Source organism: Enhydra lutris, unplaced genomic scaffold (assembly GCF_002288905.1).
Source record: "Enhydra lutris kenyoni isolate GAN:26980312 unplaced genomic scaffold, ASM228890v2 scaffoldscaffold1, whole genome shotgun sequence".
Taxonomy (NCBI): domain Eukaryota; kingdom Metazoa; phylum Chordata; class Mammalia; order Carnivora; family Mustelidae; genus Enhydra; species Enhydra lutris.
Window position 1 is genome coordinate 26,587,844 of NW_019154085.1, and position 26,467 is coordinate 26,614,310.

A 26,467-nucleotide genomic window follows, 5' to 3' on the forward strand; every position below is an offset into this window, starting at 1 on the left:
TTTTTTTTTTTTTTCTTCTTTCTGAACCTCTTTTTATCCCCTGTCTCCCCCCTCACGATTTGGGATCTCTTCTGATTTGGCTAAAGCATATTTTCCTGGGGTTGTTGCCACCCTTTTAGTATTTTACTTGCTCCTTCATCTACTCTTATCTGGACAAAATGACAAGGCAGAAAAATTCACCACAAAAAAAAGAACAAGAGGCAGTACCAAAGGCTAGGGACCTAATCAATACAGACATTGGTAATATGTCAGATCTAGAGTTCAGAATGATGATTCTCAAGGTTCTAGCTGGGCTCGAAAAAGGCATGGAAGATATTAGAGAAATGCTCTCAGGAGAGATAAAAGCCCTTTCTGGAGAAATAAAAGAACTAAAATCTAACCAAGTTGAAATCAAAAAAGCTATTAATGAGGTGCAATCAAAAATGGAGGCTCTCACTGCTAGGATAAATGAGGCAGAAGAAAGAATTAGCGATATAGAAGACCAAATGACAGAGAATAAAGAAGCTGAGCAAAAGAGGGACAAACAGCTACTGGACCATGAGGGGAGAATTCGAGAGATAAGTGACACCATAAGACGAAACAACATTAGAATAATTGGGATTCCAGAAGAAGAGGAAACAGAGAGGGGAGCAGAAGGTATATTGGAGAGAATTATTGGAGAGAATTTCCCCAATATGGCAAAGGGAACAAGCATCAAAATCCAGGAGGTTCAGAGAACCCCCCTCAAAATCAATAAGAATAGGTCCACACCCCGTCACCTAATAGTCAAATTTACAAGTCTTAGTGACAAAGAGAAGATCCTGAAAGCAGCCCGGGAAAAGAAGTCTGTAACATACAATGGTAAAAATATTAGATTGGCAGCAGACTTATCCACAGAGACCTGGCAGGCCAGAAAGAGCTGGCATGATATATTCAGAGTACTAAACGAGAAAAACATGCAGCCAAGAATACTATATCCAGCTAGGCTATCATTGAAAATAGAAGGAGAGATTAAAAGCTTCCAGGACAAACAAAAATTGAAAGAATTTGCAAATACCAAACCAGCTCTACAGGAAATATTGAAAGGGGTCCTCTAAGCAAAGAGAGACCCTAAAAGTAGTAGATCAGAAAGAAACAGACAATATACAATAACAGTCACCTTACAGGCAATACAATGGCACTAAATTCATATCTCTCAATAGTTACCCTGAATGTTAATGGGCTAAATGCCCCAATCAAAAGACACAGGGTATCAGAATGGATAAAAAAACAAAACCCATCTATATGTTGCCTACAAGAAACTCATCTTAAACCTGAAGACACCTCCAGATTTAAAGTGAGGGGGTGGAAAAGAATTTACCATGCTAATGGACATCAGAAAAAAGCAGGAGTGGCAATCCTTATATCAGATCAATTAGATTTTAAGCCAAAGACTATAATAAGAGATGAGGAAGGACGTTATATCATACTCAAAGGAACTGTCCAGCAAGAAGATCTAACAATTTTAAATATCTATGCCCCTAACATGGGAGCAGCCAACTATATAAACCAATTAATAACAAAATCAAAGAAACACATCGACAATAATACAATAATAGTAGGGGACTTTAACACTCCCCTCACTGAAATGGACAGATCATCCAAGCAAAAGATCAACAAGGAAATCAAGGCCTTAAATGACACACTGGACCAGATGGACATCACATATATTCAGAACATTTCATCCCAAAGCAATAGAATACACATTCTTCTCTAGTGCACATGGAACATTCTCCAGAATAGATCACATTCTTGGTCCTAAATCAGGTCTCAACCGTTATCAAAAGATTGGAATCATTCCCTGCATATTTTCAGACCACAATGCTCTGAAGCTAGAACTCAATCACAAGAGGAAATTTGGAAAGAACCCAAATACATGGAGACTCAACAGCATCCTTCTAAAGAATGAATGGGTCAACCAGGAAATTAAAGAAGAATTGAAAAAATTCATGGAAACAAATGATAATGAAAACACAACGGTTCAAAATCTGTGGGACACAACAAAGGCAGTCCTGAGAGGAAAATATATAGCGGTACAAGCCTTTCTCAACAAACAAGAAAGGTCTCAGGTACACAACCTAATCCTACACCTAAAAGAGCTAGAGAAAGAACAAGAAAGAAACCCTAAACCCAGCAGGAGAAGAGAAATCATAAAGATCAGAGCAGAAATCAATGAAATAGAAACCAAAAAAACAATAGAACAAATCAATGAAACTAGGAGCTGGTTCTTTGAAAGAATTAATAAGATCGATAAACCCCTGGCCAGACTTATCAAAAAGAAAAGAGAAAGGACCCAAATAAATAAAATCATGAGTGAAAGAGGAGAGATCACAACTAACACCAAAGAAATACAGACAATTATAAGAACATACTATGAGCAACTCTACGCCAACAAATTTGACAATCTGGAAGAAATGGATGCATTCCTAGAGACATATAAACTACCACAACTGAACCAGGAAGAAATAGAAAGCCTGAACAGACCCATAACCAGTAAGGAGATTGAAACAGTCATCAAAAATCTCCAAACAAACAAAAGCCCAGGGCCAGATGGCTTCCCGGGGGAATTCTACCAAACATTTAAAGAAGAACTAATTCCAGGGTGCCTGGGTGGCTCAGTGGGTTAAGCCGCTGCCTTCGGCTCAGGTCATGATCTCAGAGTCCTGGGATCGAGTCCCGCATCGGGCTCTCTGCTCAGCCAAGAGCCTGCTTCTCTCTCTCTCTCTCTCTCTCTCTCTCTCTGTCTGCCTCTCTGCCTACTTGTGATCTCTGTCAAATAAATAAATAAAATATTTAAAGAAGAACTAATTCCTATTCTCCTGAAACTGTTCCAAAAAATAGAAATGGAAGGAAAACTTCCAAACTCATTTTATGAGGCCAGCATCACCTTGATCCCAAAACCAGACAAGGATCCCATCTAAAAAGAGAACTACAGACCAATATCCTTGATGAACACAGATGCAAAAATTCTCGCCAAAATACTAGCCAATAGGATTCAACAGTACATTAAAAGGATTATTCACCACGACCAAGTGGGATTTATTCCAGGGCTGCAAGGTTGGTTCAACATCCACAAATCAATCAATGTGATACAACACATTAATAAAAGAAAGAACAAGAACCATATGATACTCTCCATAGATGCTGAAAAAGCATTTGACAAAGTACAGCATCCCTTCCTGATCAAAACTCTTCAAAGTGTAGGGATAGAGGGCACATACCTCAATATTATCAAAGCCATCTATGAAAAACCCACCGCAAATATCATTCTCAATGGAGAAAAACTGAAAGCTTTTCCGCTAAGGTCAGGAACACGGCAGGGATGTCCATTATCACCACTGCTATTCAACATAGTACTAGAAGTCCTAGCCTCAGCAATCAGACAACAAAAGGAAATTAAAGGCATCCAAATCGGCAAAGAAGAAGTCAAACTATCACTCTTCGCAGATGATATGATACTATATGTGGAAAACCCAAAAGACTCCACTCCAAAACTGCTAGAACTTGTACAGGAATTCAGTAAAGTGTCAGGATATAAAATCAATGCACAGAAATCAGTTGCATTTCTCTACACCAACAACAAGACAGAAGAAAGAGAAATTAAGGAGTCAATCCCATTTACAATTGCACCCAAAACTATAAGATACCTAGGAATAAACCTAACCAAAGAGACTAAGAATCTATACACAGAAAACTATAAAGTACTCATGAAAGAAATTGAGGAAGACACAAAGAAATGGAAAAATGTTCCATGCTCCTGGATTGGAAGAATAAATATTGTGAAAATGTCTATGCTACCTAAAGCAATCTACACATTTAATGCAATTCCTATCAAAGTACCATCCATTTTTTTCAAAGAAATGGAACAAATAATCCTAAAATTTATATGGAACCAGAAAAGACCTCGAATAGCCAAAGGAATATTGAAAAAGAAAGCCAAAGTTGGTGGCATCACAATTCCGGACTTCAAGCTCTATTACAAAGCTGTCATCATCAAGACAGCATGGTACTGGCACAAAAACAGACACATAGATCAATGGAACAGAATAGAGAGCCCAGAAATAGACCCTCAACTCTATGGTCAACTAATCTTTGACAAAGCAGGAAAGAATGTCCAATGGAAAAAAGACAGCCTCTTCAATAAATGGTGTTGGGAAAATTGGACAGCCACATGCAGAAAAATGAAATTGGATCATTTCCTTACACCACACATGAAAATAGACTCAAAATGGATGAAGGATCTCAATGTGAGAAAGGAATCCATCAAAATCCTTGAGGAGAACACAGGCAGCAACCTCTTCGACCTCAGCCGCAGCAACATCTTCCTAGGAACATCGCCAAAGGCAAGGGAAGCAAGGGCAAAAATGAACTACTGGGATTTTATCAAGATCAAAAGCTTTTGCACAGCAAAGGAAACAGTTAACAAAACCAAAAGACAACTGACAGAATGGGAGAAGATATTTGCAAATGACATATCAGATAAAGGGCTAGTGTCCAAAATCTATAAAGAACTTAGCAAACTCAACACCCAAAGAACAAATAATCCAATCAAGAAATGGGCAGAGGACATGAACAGACATTTCTGCAAAGAAGACATCCAGATGGCCAACAGACACATGAAAAAGTGCTCCACATCACTCGGCATCAGGGAAATACAAATCAAAACCACAGTGAGATACCACCTCACACCAGTCAGAATGGCTAAAATTAACAAGTCGGGAAATGACAGATGCTGGCAAGGATGCGGAGAAAGGGGAACCCTCCTACACTGTTGGTGGGAATGCAAGCTGGTGCAACCACTCTGGAAAACAGCATGGAGGTTCCTCAAAATGTTGAAAATAGAGCTACCCTATGACCCAGCAATTGCACTGCTGGGTATTTACCCTAAAGATACAAACGTAGTGATCCGAAGGGGCACGTGCACCCGAATGTTTATAGCAGCAATGTCTACAATAGCCAAAGTATGGAAAGAACCTAGATGTCTATCAACAGACGAATGGATAAAGAAGAAGTGGTATATATACACAATGGAATACTATGCAGCCATCAAAAGAAATGAAATCTTGCCATTTGCGACGACGTGGATGGAACTAGAGGGTATCATGCTTAGCGAAATAAGTCAATCGGAGAAAGACAACTATCATATGATCTCCCTGATATGAGGGAGAGGAGATGCAATATGGGGGTTAAGGGGGTAGGAGAAGAGTAAATGAAACAAGATGGGATTGGGAGGGAGACAAACCATAAGTGACTCTTAATCTCACAAAACAAACTGAGGGTTAATGGGGGGAGGGGGGTTGGGAGAGGGGGGGTGGGATTATGGACATTGGGAGGGTAAGTGCTATGGTGAGTGCTATGAAGTGTGTAAACCTGGCGATTCACAGACCTGTACCCCTGGGGATAAAAATATATTATATGTTTATAAAAAATAAAATTAAAAAAAAAAATCTTTAAAACAAAAAAAGAAAGAAAGAAAGGAAGAGGTCATGAATAGCCCGAAAAGTTTGGAAATGAAAATAAAGAAATATGTGCCATATCAAATATCTAAAAAAAAAAAATTAAAACTATGAAAAAATTAAAAGATATAAATTTATTTCAATTACCCTACACAGACTTTCTGCTTTTGCTGAAGGAGTATTCTATGTTAGAACTCTGAAATCAGGAGCACCTGGGTGGCTCGTCATTAAGTGTCTGCCTTTGGCTCAGGTCATGATCCCAGGGTCCTGGGATCCAGCCCCACATCAGGCTCCCTGCTCAGTGGGAAGTGTGCTTCTCCCTCTCCCATTCCCCCTGCTTGTGATCCTTCCCTCTGTCTGTCTTCCTCTGTCAAATAAATAAATAAATAAAGTCTTAAAAAAAAAAAAAAAGAACTCTGAAATCATCTTTGTGTTTTTCCCCTGACACTTCCAGAGCTGTCATGGGAATATTTCTTTAAGAAATGTGAGGTAGTCTCAGATGCCAACCACAAGTCCAGCCTGTTACACGTGCTTCTGACCAAGGGGCTAGAAATCAGAGGTTCCCATGAAACAGCCAGCCACCACGAATGTAAAGCTTTATACTATTAGTTAGATGAAGTTGAAAGCTGGAAATGTCTGCAAGATTTGGACTTAGAGATGTTAAGAATATAAAGCCTAATCCATATTAGGGTGAAGACCCTTTGGGTTGGAATTCTACCTGTTCTGTGGTTTTCATCATGAAAATGTCTTCGATTGTTTTTAACTAAACCCTTGAATTACTCAATGTCAGGAGTTGAATATCATCACCTGTGAAATAGGACTTTCAATCCAAAGATCTACATGCATGCTAATTAGTTGTTAGTCAGAAAGGATGTGGACTCTGGCATTCTCCCTGAAGATCTGACAAGTTACAAGAGATTAAACAGATTCATTTCTTTAAAACTAAGTGTGAGAGGTTTTGTTTTTTTTTTTAATTTCAGGAACAACTTCGTAGCTATATCTTTGTACAGATTCCTCATAATTTTCTCATGATAAGTTCCTAGAAATAAAATTATAAGATCAAACCATACCCATATTTTACAAATATTGCCAAATTACTATCCAGAAAAGCAGCAATTTACATCTCTGTGTCGTATGTAAGCAAATCAGGGCAGTCAGTACTGCAGACGCGGAGTTTCTGAGCCCCCAACAACTCTCTTGGAAGATTCTCTATGATCTAGGGGCACCCAGGTGGCTCAGTGGGTTAACCCTCTGCCTTCGGTTTAGGTCATGATCTCAGGGTCCCAGGATTGAGTCCGGTATCGGGCTCCCTGCTCAGAGGTAGCCTGCTTCTCCATTTCCACTCCCCCTGCTTATGTGTGCAGGCTCTCTCTCTCTCTCTCTGATATATAAATAAAATCTTTAAAGAAAAAAAAAGATTCTCTATGACCTTTAAATAAAGACACCTTGCCTTTTTGGGTTATTGGTCATACTCACCTGCTTTGCACATGTAGAAGGTGCCTGTCAGGTTGGTCTCAATCACAGCATGCCATCCCTTTGCACTGATGTGTTCTGTAGGAGACATGAACTGGCCTCCTCCATTGTTTACCAAAAAATTGATCTTACCATAAACATCTAAGGTGGATTTGACCAAATTCTGCACCTAAAGAAAAATGTTAAAAGTAAACCGGTTAACAACTTCACTTGCTAGTTGGACAGACAGCTTACTCTGGGAGAAGAACTTGCAGTCTGTCCCAGTAAATGGTATCAGTACCAGTAGCTGAAATCCAGTTAAAATTAACATTAAGAAATTACTTAAAAGGGGCACCTGTCTGGCTCAGTTGGTACGGCATGTGACTCATGATCTTGGGTTATGAGTTTGAGCCCCACGTTGGGTGCAGAAATGTCTGATCACTTAAAAATAAGATCTTAAAAAAAAATAATGACTTAAAGGGCAAAAGGCACAAAAAGTAATCTCGCTGAGACCACATCCTTGCTTAGCTTCCTTAAAGATTGTTTCTTTCATCTCCTCCCCCAGGCGGTAATACTCACTATATCATTAGCAAAAGAATCTCTTTTACAGCCTCTGCTTCTAGTTAACCTCATCTAAGGCCTCTACCACAGGAACATCTGAAGCACTAGTTTTAGGACCCTCTACTGTAAATAAAATGAATGAATAAAGGATATAGACATATTTGCATTACCTCCTCTTCATTACGGATGTTGCATTTTATGGGAGTGACCTGAGCCTGGTTGTTGGGGGGCAGGCTGGCCTTCAGTTCTGCTGCAACAGATTTTAATCTATCAAAGTTACGAGATGCAATGACCACATTACACCCTGAAAAGAAAACAGTCAAGAAATAGTAAATATGCTTTCATTGGTAAATATGCTTTAAATGGTTGTCTAAATTAAGAAAGAAAAAAGAAGTTCAGAAGTTCTTTCATATCTACCCATTAAAAAATGGTGAATCAAGGGGTGCCTGGGTGGCTCAGTGGGTTAAAGCCTCTGCCTTCGGCTCAGGTCATGATCCCAGGGTCCTGGGATCGAGCCCTGCATGGGGCTCTCTGCTCGGTGGGGAGCCTGCTTCCCCCTCTATCTGCCTGCCTCTCTGCCTACTTGTGATCTGTCAAATAAATAAATAAAATTTTTTTTAAAAAATTGGTGAATCAGGGGCGCCTGGGTGGCTTAGTGGGTTAAGCCACTGCCTTTGGCTCAGTTCATGATCCCAGAGTCCTGGGATCGAGCCCCACATCAGGCTCTGTGCTCTCTCAGCAGGGAGCTTGCTTCCCTTCCACTCTCTCTGCCTGCCTCTCTGCCTACTTGTGATCTCTGTCAAATAAATAAATAAAATCTTTAAAAAAAATTGGTGAATCAGGACTTCTGCCTCTGGTTAAGATCGAACATCAATAATGGAGTTTACCCTCCAGACCAATGGAACAAAAAACTGGGCAAAGTATAATGCAGAACGGCTTTCAGGCACAGGACATGGGGTAGCAAGGTACAGAGATCTCAGAGAGTGGAAACAAACAATGTGAGCCCTATGATCATTCCAGCTTGCTGCCTGGAGAGTTTCCCAGGTGCAGCCCAGGGAGGAGGAAGAGGAACCATTCAGATTCCAGGACAAGATGAAGTTGGGAGTCAAGGGAGGCCAAGAAGGCACTGGAAATAGTGTTTCAAACAGGCAAAACCTCATTTGAAAAGCCAATGGGAAAGATACTGAGAAGGATATGGCCTGAGTGGTGAAGCAAAATTACCCTAGATTAACTAGATTAAAGGCTATTCAGGTCAATACTTAACATATAACAAGTCTCTCTTAAAGTATCAAACTGTTTCCAAAGAACCTAAGAACAGAAATAACAACTTCTGGGATGCAGTTAACACAGAACAAAAGCTCAAGAATATTTATTTATTTATTTATTTATTTATAAAGATTTTATTTATTTATTTGACAAACAGAGATCACAAGTAGGCAGAGAGGCAGAGAGAGAGAGGGAAGCAAACTCCCTGCCCAGCAGAGAGCCTGGTGCAGGACTCGATCCCAGGACCCTGAGATCATGATCTGAGCCAAAGGCAGCAGCTTAACCCACTGAGCCACCCAGGCGCCCCAAAGCTCAAGAATATTTAAATGAATATAAAAATAACCAGCATCCAACAAGGTAAAATTAAAATGTTCAGCAGTAATGCAAAGAAGCAGGTAAGTCCAACCCATAATGAGGAGAAAAGTTAATAAAAACAAAAACAGAAATGGTAATGACGTTATCATTAAATAAACCAATGATAAAGAGAAAAATATGAAAAGTCTTCCCGCGTTTCCTCATTCGGTAATCCATAGCACGGGTTCATTTTAAACACATCTATAAAGAATTCCACAGCACGTTTCCACAAGTCTCCTTGTTCCCTACCTCGACCACGTTATCTGTGATTCTGTTTCCCTTAGTTCACCAATAGTGGTTTCATCCTTCAACGCTTCTGCAGAATTTCTTTGAGAGACTCTTCCCTTCCCCCCCGCGGTTTCAACGTCGCCTACAGGTACAGCCTCTTGGCTTGGCCAGTCCACGTCTCCCAGCCCTGCCGCCTACCTCCCGGCTCCCGAAACCCCCTTAGGCCAGTGTGTGTCTCTGCCGACCTCTTGATCTTAAGTAGCCTGACCCAGAGGGCCCGCTCGCGTACCCAGGTGCAGCAGCTAGGTGGCGATGGCCTTTCCAATACCCGTGGCCCCTCCGGTGACGATGGCCAGTTGGTGCTGCAGCAGGCCTGGCGCCAAGAAGCTCTTGCACTCGCCCCAATCGGCCATGTCGGCAGGGAGCCCGAATCCCGAAAGCGCTAAAGTCACTGTCCGGTGGATCTCGGAAGAGCGACGTTATAGGAACCCTGCCCACGTGACCGCCCGGGCTCCGCCCCGCCCCGCCCCGCCGCTCCGCCTCCGGCGTCCCGCGCCCCCCCACGCCGCGGCAGGTCCCCATCCTCCCAGCGGACGGCTGCTTCCCGGCGGCGGCTGCCGGACTGGGTCTGGGTCCTCTGCCAGACTTTGTCCGCGGCATGTGTAGGTGAGATCCCTTGTTCGTTGGGTTTGGGTTTTTGTTTTTAAAATTTCGGTGCCATTGTGGGGACCGGAGGAAGGGAAGCAGACAAAAAGCGGGCGCGTCCTCCATTTCCAAAAATCCTCAGTGCTTTAGCTCTCGTGGTTAATTAAGACAGAATTCTCCAGGGCACCTGGGGAAGGAGAGGCTGCAGGCTCCGGCTCCAGTTGCTGTGTGCCTCTGGCTGGGAAGGAAAGGGGCAGGCTTAGCTGAGGGGGAAGAAATCTGGCCTCCAGATCCTTTCCCCCTCTGGAAGGGACGCTGAGCGCTGAGTTGGGATGTGGGGGGTGGGGAGTGAGATGCCGTTGTAGTTATCTACAGAACCAAGATAATAAATGATTTTAAAAATAAACTCGAGCCCACCTCCACCTCATTTCCCTTTCCCCGCCCAGGAATGAAGGGAAGATGCAACATTTACCCCATTCGAGATCTAATCCATTTCAGCCAGGCTGCAGAAACTGACGAATCCACGGGTGTGTGCTTACTGCAAGAACGCTGATGTAGGTGTGTGAGATCCTATCATCTAGTTCATTCCTCAAGCAGGGAAGCAAGCATTCGGAGGATGGGGGGGGGGGCGTGGAATTTCTCATCCGCAGTTTGATGTCCAGTAGCCCAGGGTTATTATTCAGATTCTCCTCCGCATTGTTCATCTAGCTTCCCCCTGTCCCCCCACCAGAGAGAGCTTACGGCTGGACTGGCCTACTGAGACTTGGCATAAGAATTTGGCAGATCTAGGGAATGTGTGTGTTGCTGTGGTCTTAACAATTCAGGGAACACGCTATTTCCGTCTGCTATCAGAGTACTGTATTTTCACCTACAAGGTATTAAAATGATGTAAAAGCAAACAAAGGCCATCCTTTTGTTGGGCCCACTCCCCAGCTAGTTATTCACAAAGCAAATTAGAAATGGGTCTTGTTAAAAGTGGAATTGGGAGAGTGGTGGGATGATGGACATTGGGGAGTGTATGTGCTATGGTGGGGGCTGTGAAGTGTGTAAACCCGGCGATTCACAGACCTGTACCCCTGGGGCTAATAATACATTATATGTTTATTAAAAAAAAAATAGGAAATACTGAAAGAAAAAAAAAAAGTGGAAGCAGACATTACTTCCTCTCTGATCTCCCATCACCTTACTCTTCTCTGATCTCCTTTAAGAAATACTTGCCCTGGGGGGCCCCTGGGGGCTCAGTCAGTTAAGGGCCTGATTCTTGTTTTCAGCCCAGGTCATGATCTCAGGGTTGTGATCACAGAGCCTGCTTGAGATTTCTCCCTCTCCCTCTGCCGCAACTCACTCCCCACCCTCTTGCACTTTTTTCTCTCTCAAAAAAAAAGAAAGAAAAAGGAAGAAAACTTGCCCTTCTCTTTTGTAGATGACGGATTCCAATCTATACTTATTAAAGAAAGGAAGACACCTCTTCCACATTCTGCTTCCCATTTGCTAGAGAGTGCTTTGATTTCAATGACAAAGTATTTGTTTTTTAGTAGGATGAGAAATAGTGACTCAGTTCTAGGGCTTTCTTATTCTAGAAAATTCCTTGCTTTCTTTCTTGAGAGCAAAGAGTACTTTGTTACTTTTAAAGATTCTTTTATCAAAAGTGTAATTTAATGTGATTGGTGATCTGGTTTGGACCTGTGGATTCACAGAGCTCTGCCAGGGTGGGTCCCTGTGGGCTTGCATCCACTGCAGCCTTCGTATGGCAGCTGAGGGGACTGAGGGATTCCGAAGTCCTCCAGTGAAAAGGCGACTGGGCTGGCTTTAAGCCAGTTTCACCCGCTGAGTATGATAAGGAGCCGTTCCTGGGCTGCAAGGAAGTTGCAGTCTGAGCAGTCAGAAAGGCTCTTTTTCACGGTCCAGAGAGTCTGTGATTAAGAGAGATGTTGAGGTCTCTTTAAGAGATCTGTTAAAACGAAAAGGCATGTGCTCTTTGCCCAGTCTCTCACCAAGGTCAGGGTTTTAAAGACTGCTAACCCCACAAGGTCCGGAGGTTCAGCAATAGAGCCTCCTTGTTTCTAGATTTTAATTCTGGTTCCGGTTTGAGCCATCTCTTCACAGGGCATCCACGCCATGCTACACTGATGTTCCTCTGGCTGAATCAAAAGCTGTCCTATGCTCTGCATCACTGCCCCCTTTGCTCCCGGGGGGTGGGGGGGCATCTCCTGGGCCATGATCCTTCCACACTCCCACTGTGCCATCCCCTATTAGCACTGACTGCCTTGTCTTCTGGGATGTGCTTGCTGCTCACCCATCTCCCCACCCCTCCTCCACCCCATCTGCCGGGTAACTTCATTCTCTTCATGCCTCAAAGCAGCTGCTGGCTCATAACTGACGGGGGCCTTTGAGATTCTCAGCATTCAGCCTCACAGATTCTTGGTGCAAAAAAGAATGTCAGTGAGGCATCTAGTCACCCCCACCCCATGCCCTCACCTTGAAATAAGAGTCCAGAACTGAACCAGCTTACATAAACAAGACTCTTAACCAGTATTCTGACAGTATTCTGTCAGTGTTTCCAGTACGGTGGATGGTACAGTTAGCTGTCCCTGCCTTTTTCTTTTTATTTTAAGATTTTATTTATTTATTTAAGAGAGAAAGAGCGTGCATGGGGCTGCATGGGATCATGACCTGGGATCATGACCTGGGCTGAAGGCAGGAGCTGAACTGACTGAGTCACCCAGGCTCCCCTGTCCTTGCCTTTGTAGAGTTTTCATTCTAGCATGTAGATACGATAGGAGTGAGAATAGGGCCACCCCTGTTTCCCTATAAACGAACAAAAGCTCAGACAGGGAAGATCCAATTTTATAGCTCTTAACAACATGGAGATGCTCAAGCTCCTCGTAACCCACTACCCTCGCTACCGGGAGCTATTTCCTCTACAGACAAGCCAGATGCTTCTAGATGATGAACCAGCCCTCAGTGTGAGAGCCTTTCAGGTCAGGTAGGCTGGGCAGTGACCTGAGAGATCCTGCTCACCAGACCATGAAGGAACAGGATACAGTCTAACTCATAACCGAGTCACAGCTACTGGCCAGAGGTTAGAAGTTTCAAGTTGCTGATCCAACATGGCTCCAATCACGGACATCAGTCTGAGCCAGATTCCTTTCTACCTTTACATTGGTGAGACTGTCTTCCTGAGAGGGGCTAATGGTGATTTTTGGTGGTAAAATGGTAAGCATTTTATTTCCTAGCTGACATAGTGCATCTCGTGGTGGTAAATCACAGTGCTAGTGGAAGGGTATGGCCACCCCAGACAGGGGATATGTGGTTCTTTGGGTGACAGATACAGAAATGAGAATTGAAAGAGCAGTAAAGCAGGAGCAAGGCACAGTTCACTGTAGTAATAGTAGTAGGTTAACTTGAAAATGATCATACTCTACCCTTCCAGACCCAATTCAGGTTCCATGGAAAGGGAGATGTGACCATATGGGTCACAACTGGTCACATATGTGACCAAACAACTCTGCGGGAGTATGGAAATAAAAAACAAAACAAACAAACAAAACCCCTGATTGTTCTTAAATCAATGACACAGGGTGCCTTGATTTGAAGCTTTATAAACCAAAGGTAGCAAAATAGCAGACAGTTTATGTTTTGCTTTGTTTTGGTGGTTTGTCTACATGGAAATTTATTTAAATTTGGACTAAATACAACAATTAAAATCCAGAACTTTAACAGGAAATTCTAAACAACCCATGCCAAATGGGCCTGTGTTTCTCTGTGAAAGCAGTTGGCTTGGTGGGTGGAAGAGAGGGAAACAACTTCCTATTTCTGCAAAGACCTGTGGTCTTAGTTTACCATAGCATCCCTCCCCTGCTGCCCACACACTCCTTATTGTATCCGGAAGGTAAGCCTGGTGTCCTTGCCATTTATTAGCTTTTTCCAGCCATAATTCATCCATGCAGGTTATTTTCTTTCCTGCAATGGACACTATGGCAGAGGCTTCAAAGCTTCCTGGTTCTCCACCCACCAAATCCCCCAAGTTATGCTGGGTATCCGAATGGGTTTGGAGAAGGCACTGGATCACGTTTGCTCCCATGACCACCTGGGAGCAGAGAATTGGGAGCAGACTCCGGGGAAATTATCCATATCATGCATGATAGTGAGAGGTCCTTAAAGGAGCCGTGTAATACCGCTGTGGAGGTGTGTGTTTTTGGCAGGGGTTGCGGGGGGGCAGGGAGGGTGGCAGGAAAGGCCCCATAGCTGGACAGGTATGCTCACTTTGTGGTGTTGTGAGTCTTTGGGTTTTTACTGAATGCCTAGGAGCTCTTGATTTTCTTTTAATAAAACTCCTTTTAGGACACTACTGTCTAACTCCCTACAAGCAGAGAATACTAGCTGTCTTAGTCTGTGCATGCTGCTGTAACGAAAAGACCACATACTGGGTGGCGTAAATAACATACATTTTTTTCCATAGTTCTGAATGCTGGAAAGTCCAAGATCAAGGTACCGGCAGATTCAGGGTCTGGTGAGAGCCTGATTCGTAGATGACCATTTCGTTGCTGTGTCTTTACATGGCAAAAAGAGCAAGAGAGTTCTCTGGGGTCTCTTTTATGAGGACACTAATCTCATGTGTGAGGATTCCACCCTCATAACCTAATCACCTCCCAAAGACTCCGCCTTCTCATACCCTCACTTAGGGATTAAGATTTCAACATATGAATATTTCAACATACGAATTTAAACATGAATTCATCTGTTGAAATTTCATTTCAACATTTCATTTCAAGCACAAAATAAAATCTTCATTTCAACATATAAATTCAATAATTATGAATTTCAACATATGAAACATGATTTCAACATATGAATGTAGGCTGACATTTAGCCATGGTAGTACAGACTGTACTGAACTCTCCAGTGGGTTTCATGGGTGAGGGCGTGGGTGCTGAGCCAACATCAGTGTGATGTCCTTTGTACTGGACAGCTGAGTTTTAGAATTCCTGGGCTCCCCCCACCCGGGGAAAATAAAAACTGCTTAAACCACTCATTACCAGGGATGATGTCATTTTATGCTCTAACTTTGAAATGTGTGTCAGGATCTGCCTATGCATTAGGGCTTACAAATTAGAACACACCAAATAACTTTTTGGGCAATTCCAGTATATTAGGTAGGATTTCTGTGTGGCTGCCTTAAGAGACCAAAATAATACTGGATTAAAGGAAGATAAATATTGTGGGGCCTGGGTGGTACAGTCAGTTAAGCCGCTGACTCTTAGTTTTGGCCCAGGTCATGATCTCAGTGTTGTGAGATCAAGTCCCATGTCAGGCTCTGGGCACAGGGTAGAGTCAGCTTGAGATTCTCTCTCCCTCTCCTTCTACCCCTCCTGCTTGTGCTGTCTCTCTCTCCAAAATAAATAAATCTTTATTTTTTTTTTAGATTTTTATTTATTCATTTGATAGAGAGAGATCACAAGTAGGCAGAGAGGCAGGCAGAGAGAAGAGGAAGCAGGCTCCCTGCTGAGCAGAGAACCTGATGCGGGACATGATCCCAGAACCCTGAGATTATGACCTGAGCCAAAGGCAGAGGCTTAACCCACTGAGCCACCCAGGCGCCCCTAAATAAATCTTTAAAAAAAAAACAACAAAAAAACCAAGATAAGTATTTTTCTCTCATATTACAATCCAGAGGAAGAGGGTTTATGGCTGTTCTAGAGGCTTTTATTCTTTCTGTGTCAGTCCACTGTCATCTCTTTTGGGTTGCTTTTGTCTGCCTGGCAAAAGATGGCTCATCAGGTTCACATTCCAGGTCTCAAGAAGGTGAAAAGAAGAAAGAGAGGGCCAAGCAGGGAAGTTGCACACATCACAGCTGCTCACATGCTTTTGGCCAGAGACTAGTCATATGATCACACCTGATGCAAGGGATGCTGGGAAATATTATCTTTAGGAGGAGAGTCATGTGACCAGCAGAACCCTCCATTACTGGAGGTGAAAACAGATAAAATTATACCATAATTGTTTATTAAGTATAAAGGAACTTTTTAATGTTCCTCTCTGTTTTTTAAGATTAAAAAAAAAATAAAATTTTAAGTATTACCTACACCGAATATGGCGCTCGAACTTATAGCCCTGAGATCAAGAGTCACATGCTCCATCCACTGAGCCAGCCAGGTGCCCCTTAATGTCTTTTTATTAAACCTTTCTTCAGTCTCAGTCTTTGACAAAAATCAGACTAATCTTTAATTACTACCAGTTCAGACTGCTCCCCCAGCCCAGATCATTAATTCAGTCACTTAAAATTTGTTTATTGAATGAACATGTATGTGTTGGCCTACTTATATGGAACTATTTCCTAGACCTTATAGTCTAGTAGAGGAGATAGAAAATAAACAAGCAAAATAAGAGAACTTGGGGCACCTGGATGGCTCCATCAGTTAAGCATCTGCTTTCAGCTCGATCATGGTCCCGGGGTCACAATAAGCCCCCATGTTGGGCTCCCTGCTCAGCAGGGAGTCGGCTTCTTCCTCTCCCTCTGCTCCTCCCCCTGCTCGTGCTCATTCTCTCAAATAAATTAAATTAAAAGAGAGAAAGAAATAGAACTTGATTATGGATGTTGTTAAGTCATACAGGAAACACGCTGCTGTGATAAAGAACCATGAAAAGCAGGGTAGGGAGCCAGTTTTAGGCTTGGTGTCAGGAAAGCTTTGGAGAAGCTGACAAGTAAACAGAGACTTGGGAAATAGCAAGGTGCTCGCCATGTGACAGGGCAAGACTGGAGAAGAAACAAGACAAGGCAGACAGTATTGAAGGCCTTAAGTGGGAAAACATTGGGTGCTCCTGAGGAATGTGTAGGCAGCCAGTGCAATTGTAGCATAGAAGGTATATGTGAAGGAGGTGGTATATTACATAGGATGGCAGGATGGAGAGGGGCCACATCATGTAGGTCCTTAGACCACATGGAAAAAGTTTAGATTTTGTTTTGTACCAATAAGAAGTCACTGGAGGTTTTAAGCAGAAAATGGCACGAGTTTATTTACGTTTTCAAAAGATCTTTCTGGAGCGCCTGAGTGGCTCAATAGGTTGAGCCTCTGCCTTCGGCTCGGGTCATGATCTCAGGGTCCTGGGATCGAGCCCTGCATCAGGCTCTCTGCTTGGTGGGGAGCCTGCTTCCCCCACTCTCTCTCTGCCTGCTGCTCTGCTTACTTACTTGTGATCAATCTCTCTCTCTCTCTCTCTCTGTGTCAAATAAATGAATAAAATCTTTAAAAAAAAAAAAAGTTCTTTCTTACTGCTGAGTGGAGAATTGATTGGAGGACAACAATAGTAGAAGCCAGAAGACAAGGAGCATTTTTTAGAACCACGCGTAAGAAAGGGTGACCTTGGGGTGTCTGCGTGGCTCAGTTGGTTAGGCATCTACTCTTGGTTTCAGCTGAGGTCATGGTCTCGGGGCCTGGGATCCAGCCCTGTCTTGAGCCCTGCATCAGGCTCCACGCACACAGGCATGAGTGCTCTCTCTCTCTCTCTATCTCTCAAATATACAAATAAAATCTTGAAGGAAAGAAGAAAGAAAAGCAAAGTAAGACCTCTTAGACAAGAACGGTAGCAATAGAGGTGGGAAAAAGTGGTGGATGAATTTAAAAATTATCTGGAGAATTTCCTTCAAGAGTAGCTTAAAACCAGTTATTTAATGCATGAGAATCTAAGCTTGTTCTTTAAAACCTATTTTTCCTCTAGGATGACCAAGAATTTAGAGTTAATGGTTGATTGAAGTTAGTGTTCTGCTGTATCACATTTATTAATAATCTTCAGACCGCAGTAGAAGTGAGGGATGGGCGAGGCCTAACTTCCAGAGAAAAGAGCAAAGTCCTATCTCCTCTCTTAATTCTATTGATCAAAGCCTTGGAAACTGGGGAATTTGTTTTACTCTTTCTTTTATGGACTCTAAAAGGAAGGAGAAATGGTCAGAAACTGCTTCTCAGATCAGATATTAACAGCATAGTAAAGTGTACAAAAATGGGGAAGATAATTAAGCCTTCCTTTCTTAACAGTTATATCCTATTTTTTTTTAAGATTTTATTTATTCATTTGAGAGAGAGAGAGCGCGCGCATGCATGAGCAGGGGGAGAAGCAGAGGGAGAGGAAGAAACAGACCACGCTGAGCCGGGAGCCCAACAGCAGCTCGATCTCATGACCCTGAGATCATGACCTGAGCCGAAATCGAGAGTGAGATCCTAAATGGACTGAGCCATCCAGGCACTACCATTTATATCCTATGTCTGATTGGCACTTTCCCTTCCCCTCTGCCCTATAGGGTCAACAAGGACATATTGAGTGTCTGCTACATGTCTAACCATAGGATCTTCCCATTGGAGGTGAAGAAGTATAAGAAAGGTCCTGATTTCTAAAATTGTATAATCTCCTTGGGAAGATGAATGAAAAATAATGAAGCCATTCATACTCAATGCCAGATGATATGAAATGCTGCAGAATTAAGCACTGAGAGAGCATAGCACAGAGGACAAATGCTACTAAAATACAGAGTAGAAGAAGGCAAAAGAAAGGGATTGGAAACCAGCATTTATGAAGTATCCATCCATCGTAGCCATTTTATACTTGAACACTCATTCCATTCTCCCCACTCTTTTGCAACAGTAGGGCTGGGGTGGGGACAGATGGGTGGGCTGGAGTAGGGGGACATGAGTGGGTGAGTCTGTCTTGAGCCAGGCTTGAAACAGGTTGAGAAGAGTGAAGACGGTGATGGAACTAACATAAGTACGTGTGTTGACAAGTCATGTTGTGTGGAAGGGGAAAATTTGCTACTGAAGCTTAGCATGGACCATGAATAGGGAGAGCCTCAAACTCCAGACAGACCCTTTAGGTATAGTTTAGTTAGTCATGGCAAGATGGTGATGATTACTGGACAACATAAAAATGATGTATTTTTGTTAATCACCATTTAACATGGTTGAGGAAGAATTCTGAAATGGAAGGTGAGAGACCAGCTTGGAAGAAGTAGTATTAGAGGTATATGGAGGTAGTAAACATTCAAGTGAAGACATTATCAAAGAAACTTCATAGGAATGAGTGGCAGAGACTGATTACTATTGGAGACATAAGAATCCATCTCTAACATGGGAAATGGATTTATCCAAGACAATTCTAAGGGTTTAAGTATAGAATCTTGGGTAAATGCTGGCAGACAGCATGGCCCCATGAATAGAACATAGGCTTTGAAATGAGCAAACCTGGCTGTAAGTCCCAGCCCCACTACCACATAACTTGGAGCAAATTGCTTCTCTAAATGGGAGTATAATAGTGCCTACTTCATTGGTTTGCTGAGACAATTAAGTAATATGATTATTGTAAGGCACTTAGAACAGCATCTGACACATAGTAAATATCCAATAAGTTTTAGTTGTTACTAATGTTATGTCCAAATGTCCTCATTTGTAAAATAGTATTTGTTTCTTAGGATTATTGTGCCTAGGACAATTGTACAATATCTGGCACATAGTATTGTCCAAAAAAGTATTAGAATGTAATGAAATGAGAAAACCATATATAAGCAAGTAACACAGAGACTAACAAATGATACAGTAAGCAAATGTTCTTTTATGAGAATAGGCACAACATAAATGGTGTAGGGTTTTTCCTTCCCCTTCCCATTCTCCTTTCCCTTCCCCCTTTACCTGTCCTCTTCATAACACTAAGAGGTTAAGTCAGCTAGAAATAAAGAGAGGAGTTTGGTATAAACATGCATAGCTAGAAATGATGAGTTGTTGTTTTTTTTTTTAAGATCTTATTTACTTATTTGACAGACAAAGATCACAAGTAGGCAGAGAGGCAGGCGGGGTGGGGGGGGGGAAGCAGGCTCCATGCTGAGCATAGAGCCCAATGTAGGGCTCAATCCTAGGACCCTGGGATCATGACCTGAGCTGAAGGCAGAGGCTTAACCCACTGAGCCACCCAGGCGCCCCTGATGAGATATTTAAGTGGAGAATATCCACTAGGCTGCTGGAAATCCATCTGGAGGATACATTAATTCTTGACATCCATATTTGGGCATTCTTGGCATAGAGGTGTCCTGCAGGGGTAGGCAGGAAGGCTGCATATTTCAACAGGAGGAAAAGAATATACTGTTGAGAATAGAGGGTAATCTGTTGAGAATCGAGTCTCAAGGGGCTGGCTATTGTGGGTGGAGGAGATAGATAAGGGAGTAAAGGAGGCCAAAGAAGAATTTGAGAGGTAGCAAGAGATTGAAGACAGAAAGTCAAAGAAGGTAAAGAAAGGTTCAAGAAAGTCCTGGAAGTAAGCAGCATTAGGGCTGTGGTATGGACAGGGAGGATAAGGATGGTAAAATCATCACTGGGGCCACTCTGGTGACTTTTAAGGCTGTATTCAACATAGAAAAAAGTGGGTCTATCACCAAAGGAAAGAGGAATAAGGCTAAGATAGCAAAAACCAAAACCAAACAAACAATAACAACAACAAAAAAACCCCAAACCACACACACACACACACAAAAACCCACACAAAACAAAAACCCATCAACTGTCTACTGCAGCTACCATGAACACTTGACTTAATCTTGGTGGGAAAATTCTGGGCTTTTGAAGTTATACAATTTAGACTTAAAACCAGGTTCTCTCACTTAACTTTAACAGTGAGCTTGTTGAGATGTGCAAATTAGGTAACATGCATTAAAAATTGAGCTTATAGGGGCACCTGGGTGGCTCAGTGGGTTAAAGCCTCTGCCTTCAGCTCAGGTCATGATCCCAGGGTCCTGGGATCGAGCCCCGTGTCAGGCTCTCTGTTCAGTGGCGAGCTTGCTTCCTCCTCTCTCTCTGTCTGCCTCTCTGCCTACTTGTGATCTCTGTCTGTTAAATAAATAAAAAAATCTTTAAAAAAAAAAAATTGAGCTTATAGCCTGGTACATAAGGCTAAGTAAATGCTCGTTTCCTGACCTATTCCTTATCTTTGCACATGACTTACTTGTGTGCATTTGGGGAGTATGTGTGTGTGTGTGTGTGTTAGAAAGGGGTTTGGGAGAAGGGAGAAAAAGATGGTAAAGAGAACAGGACATTGCAAGGATGAACTGATAATGGCAACAGACTATTTGATAGAGAAGCATAGTTACGAAACAAAGGAACTGGGCATTGCATTAAGTGGCAAGGTAAAGCTGGTTTTTCCACATAGGGACTTCTGGGTTTATTTACAGGCAAAAAGGAATCAGCAAAGGGGAGAAGTTGGAGCTATTAGAATGGAAGGAAGTCAAAGATGAGGAAGATAAGAGGATCAAGAGTACAGTTGAGGGACCCCCAGCTGCTTCAGTCAGAAGAGCATATGACTCTTGATCTTGGGGTTGTGAGTTTGAGCCCCACATTGGGTGTAGAGATTACTCAATAAATGAATAAACAAACAAACAAACTTAAAAAAAAAAGTTGAAGTGGTCAAGAAGAATATCTGCTCCCAGATCACTCTGAGGGAAACCAGGCACTGTCGTGAGAATTCCCAAACAGCCCGTGGAGAGGCCCATATAGGGAGGAACTAAGTCAGCAACATGCAAGTGTGCCATCTTGGAACCGGATCCTCTGATGCCATCCGAGCCTTCAGATGAGGGCTGCCCTGCCTTCTTCAGAGACCTTGAGACACAATCATCCAACTAAGATACTCTCACATTTCTGACCCAGAAAAACTATTCACAGGAGGGACGCCTGGGTGGCTCAGTTGGTTAAGCCGCTGCCTTCGGCTCAGGTCATGATCCCAGGGTCCTGGGATCGAGTCCTACATCAGGCTCCTTGTTCAGTGGGGAGCCTGCTTCTCTCTCTGCCTCTGCCTGCCTCTCTGCCTGCTTGTGTTCTCCCTCCCTCTCTCTCTCTCTCTGACAAATAAATAAATAAAATCTTAAAAAAAAAAAAAAACTATTCACAGGAGAGCCACAAAGTTTTAAGAGAATTATATTGACAGAATACCTAAGGAATTCAGAGACTGTCCAAAAGCAAAAAGGCCTTTGGACCCCCAAATTCTGTAGGTGGGAAGCAGACTAAGATGACTCCTTGCCCAGCTGAGACACTTGCAGATTACTGGCACAGAGTACTGTGTAGGATAATATGTAGTTCTTTTTTTAGACCTCCAAGCTTGTGGTAATTTGTTACAGGACAATGAATAACTAATACACTTTGTTCTAAAACATACCTGATCCCGTTTCAGCCTCATGGCAAATAGAAGAAAAAAGTACTTTCTCTAGCCATAACAGGTAGTCACCAGGAGTAATTTTAAACCTGTTTGACCAACAACCGTCTGTATGAATAAACTTTTGAAAGTCAATTCATCCGTGGAAGCCCCTGGCTTCTGACAGACAAATTAACTGACCTGATTCACTTCTAGAAATGAGGGATGGACTCTGATGGGCTGGTTTCCAAAACATCTCCACTGAGGGAAGTTGTTGATCAACGGACAGGTTTAAAACCATTTCTGAGGGCTATCTTTTATCGTAACTACCAAACAAACCATCTTAAAGTTTGTTGGGCCATTTTGTACTCTCAGATCATGGAGGTTTTTTTTTTTTGTTGTTGTTGTTTGGTTTTTGTTTTGTAAGTAAGCTCGACACCAGCATGGGGCTCTGAGCCAGCCAGGAGCCCTTCAGATCATGTTTTGAGGTGAATCAGGGGCAGTTACATGTTTTGCTAGTACACACTGGCTGAGCACTTGTGTAAAATTAGCTGTACCGGAGGCAGGGAACAGACCCTTAAGGTGAATTACCAGGAGCTCACCAATTCTTTTTATTTATTTTTCCTGCTTCCTCTAAAGGATTTGAATGGGGTCTCCAAGGGTCATCGCCCTCCTTGCTTACAGATCAAATTGTTCCTCCCACACCTTGTCAGCTCACCAGATAGTCATATTTGTTTTTACAGGAGACACAAATGCTTCTCTTGACTCTTGTTTTCTTTATTATTCTGTCCTGGGGATCCAGAAATTCTTCCTTTTACCTAACACCAGTCTGTCCCTGTTTGTTTTGGTTTGTGGCCAACCAAACAGAAGACTTAGAATACGACACATTATTCGATTTGCACAAGCCCATAAAGAGTGATTATTAGTCCATGAATGCTTGTTGAACCATAGACAAGTCCAAAGAGACAAAGGGAAGATCAGCCTTTATTAAGTTTTGAGAGGAAATCAGAGAGAGTTGTTTTGAACACAAGTTCACTGAAGACCAGAGAGATCAAGGCTGTGGTCGTTTCACATTGGCTGTAAGTAGTGTGGTTAGTGCCTTGTTGTTGAGGCAGGGACGAATCTTACTTTTCTTGAAAGCAGGTGATGAAATGGTGGAACATGAGACTCTTGATCTCAGGGTTGTGAGTTTGAGTCCCACGTTGGATGTAGAGATTACTTAAATAAATAAGACTTAAGAAAAAAAAAAGCAATTGTCAAGATAATTCTTAACTTTCTCTTTCTGCTGGTTGTGCAGGCTGCAAGGAATGGTATGTGAATGAGAGTTCCCCTGCCAGACCTTCCTGAGTCTATTTTAAATGAAATTTCTTTAATTTATTTTCACACTATCAAGCTCTGATGTTTGTACCCTTTCAGTAGATATAAAATGGTGCGTTCAGAGGTCACCCGCATCATAGAATTACCTTGGTATGACTTACCAAGCAACAGTTTTACTAGAGGATTTACAGCAGGGAAAACATTTTTACATTAAATACAGAATCTTAGAAAGTAGAATTCAAAATTCATGCACATTCTTAACAATAAACCTCTAACCTTAGGGTGATGCACACACAGCCTCTTCTTCCAGTCCGTTTTCGCTGGCTGTCCGTTCTTCTGCCCTGGGGATCCTTTGGTAGGAGAGCACTGTTTGGCTTCTTGACACCAGTAAGGCAAACATGTGTTAAGGCAAATTCAACATTCTTATCATTGAGTTCCAAATTCTGACTTCCCTTAGGTGTTTTAATCTTTTTTTTTTAAGATTTTATTTATTTATTTGAGAGAGAGAGTGAGAGAGATCATGAGAGGGGAGAAGGTCAGAGGGAGAAGTGGACTCCCCATTGAGCTGGGAGCCCAATATGAGACTCTATCCCGGGATTCCGGGATCATGACCTGAGCTTTAATCTTTCTAATAGGTGGCTTCATTGTGTTCTGAATCAATTTATCTTGGGAAGACTTTGTGCTCTGGATTTTTGTGTTCTGAAACATGTCATAGGCAAGTTCCTTGCCTAAGATGGTGAAGACACTCCTTCTGTTCAAACAGCGTAGCCCACCCCAGGCAAAGACAGGCTGTGAGGACTTGCTATAACCCTCCCATTCTACCTGGGGGCATTTCACTTCTGTCAGTCAACACCTCTCTATTCCAGTCTGGGCTATGTGCCCAGGACACAAAGGTGGTGGAATTTAAGTGCCTGCAATCCAGTGGAGAGATATATAAGAAAATAAACTGTAGAAGACAAGAACTTGGACAAAGGGTAGTCAGGCAGAGCTACTTGCCCAGAAGGTAGCTCAGGCTTTGGGGTGAGAAGTCAGTTCATTGGTCCTAAGATGCATTGAGATGAGGGGAAAAGAATGTGTTTTGGCATTTGAAGAAATACGATATAGAGTTGGCCCTGTCACATGATAATGTCAAAGATGCATAATTTTAAGACATGAGATTTGCTTCAAATTGAGTGGCATTTAGAGCCTAGTTCGATTTGTTGTTTGTTTATTTTTGCTCCCCTGTTTGGGCCAGCCCACTGGACATTAGGACCGCTTCAGACAAATGAGAGGAGAAGCCTCACTGTTGGGGATAAAGAGAAATCAAAGGGTACGCAAGTAGGATTGAAAGGAAGGAAATACTCAGAGACCACTGGGAAAAAATGAGGAATTGGAAATTGAGAACAAGGCAACCTGGAGTTACTGGAGAGTGGCCTGTCTCCAGGATCCTGGGGTGGCAGGATTGTAGTAGAATCTAGCAATTCTTTGTTGTAAATACAGTTATTTGTGAATGGGGAATTTATGAGGTAAGTAGTTCAGAAATTTTTCATATTAATAGAAGCTATCACTACAGTCATGACAGAAAGATATTTTCCCAATATAATTTGCAATAATAATGGATGATAATAGGGCCACTTGTCTCCTCTACCAAGTTTAAAACTGAGTTTGTTCACAGTGCCTGATATCCAGTGGAATATCACCATTTTGCAACTCATAGTGAATTAGTGGGTCTAGCCAATGATTATCAATGGCTACTAATTTCATTTTAAAAAATGGCCAGAATGCTATTAGGTGTCTCCGGATGGAAGTACAAAATGCCCTCTATAACACTGTCTGGCCAAAACAACCAACCCAAAACATTCCAACATGAATCCAATCAAGCCTAGTTAGCTAACAGTGTACAGGAAATACGTGTGGTTCAGAACACCCCTGTGGGAATGCAGTCGGCAAAACCTAGGCTGGGAGAATCTGCAAGGTAAATAACCTGCTTTCTTTCACAAAGAAATTGGAAGGAAAGTAATTGGAAGACAAACATATGGACCTGTCTGATAGAGTAGTCCCTAGCCACATATGGCTATTTTTAAATTGGTTAGAATTCATTAAAAAAAAAAAAAAAAGAAAAGCATTTCCTCAGTTGCGCTAGCATCATTCAAGGTGTAATGCAGGAATTCTACTGGACGGCACTACCACACACAAGCAGGCATAGGATCTGTGTGCATCGCATAGATCTTATTGGGATCCCAATTCCAGAAAATAGACTTTAAACTGTTAAACAAACAGGGAGAATTGAACTGACTGGATATCGGATGATATTAAAGAATTGTTTTAAAAACAATGAGGTATGATGATATTGTGGGTATCTTTTTTTTTTCCAAAGATTCTTTATATGGGAGAGAAACAAACTGAAATAGATGAAATGGTGTCTGAGGTTTGCCTTTAAATAAGTTGGCTATGAATATTTTGATTATTGAAGCTATCATCATAGGGACAATGAGGGGTCCTTAAAATTGTTCTCTGTCTTTTGTACAGTATGCCTCTTTCCATAATAAAAAGGTTCTCCATTTAGTATGTTTGAAACTGTCCATAATAACATGCTTCTGAGTTTTTGTTTTTGTTCTTGTTTGCTGTTGTTTTAAAAAGCATATGAGGGGCGCCTGGGTGGCTCAGTGGGTTGAGCCTCTGCCTTCGGCTCGGGTCATGATCTCAGGGTCCTGGGATCGAGCCCCTCATTGGTTTCTCTGCTCGGCAGGGAACCTGTTTCCCTCTCTCTCTCTCTCTCTCTGCCTGCCTCTCTGCCTACTTGTGATCTGTCTGTCAAATAAATAAATAAAATCTTTTAAACATAAATAAATAAATAAAAATAAAAAGCTTATGGGTGGGGCACCTGGCTGACTCAGTTGGTGGAACATGAGACTCTTGATCTCAGGGTTGTGAGTTTGAGTCCCATGTTGCATGTAGAGATTACTTAAAAAAAAAAAAAAAGGGGCGCCTGGGTGGCTCAGTGGGTTAAGCCGCTGCCTTCAGCTCAGGTCATG

At 42.3% G+C, this 26,467-nt stretch overlaps 2 protein-coding genes across 2 annotated transcripts in view; one reads left to right on the plus strand and one right to left on the minus strand.

Annotated features, from left to right (window-relative positions):
- LOC111144091 (peroxisomal trans-2-enoyl-CoA reductase) overlaps positions 1–9,748 on the minus strand; it is a 40,952-nt gene extending 31,204 nt beyond the window's left edge. The window contains 3 exon segments of the mRNA XM_022498206.1: positions 6,951–7,116; positions 7,658–7,791; positions 9,625–9,748. Of these exon segments, the coding sequence (XP_022353914.1) occupies positions 6,951–7,116; positions 7,658–7,791; positions 9,625–9,748 (424 nt within the window).
- A 191-nt stretch (positions 9,749–9,939) lies between these two features.
- LOC111142728 (transmembrane protein 169) overlaps positions 9,940–26,467 on the plus strand; it is a 22,248-nt gene continuing 5,720 nt past the window's right edge. Inside the window, exon 1 of the mRNA XM_022496011.1 lies at positions 9,940–10,001. The gene's annotated coding sequence lies outside the window, so the exon portion shown is untranslated. The remainder of the gene's footprint in view (positions 10,002–26,467) is intronic.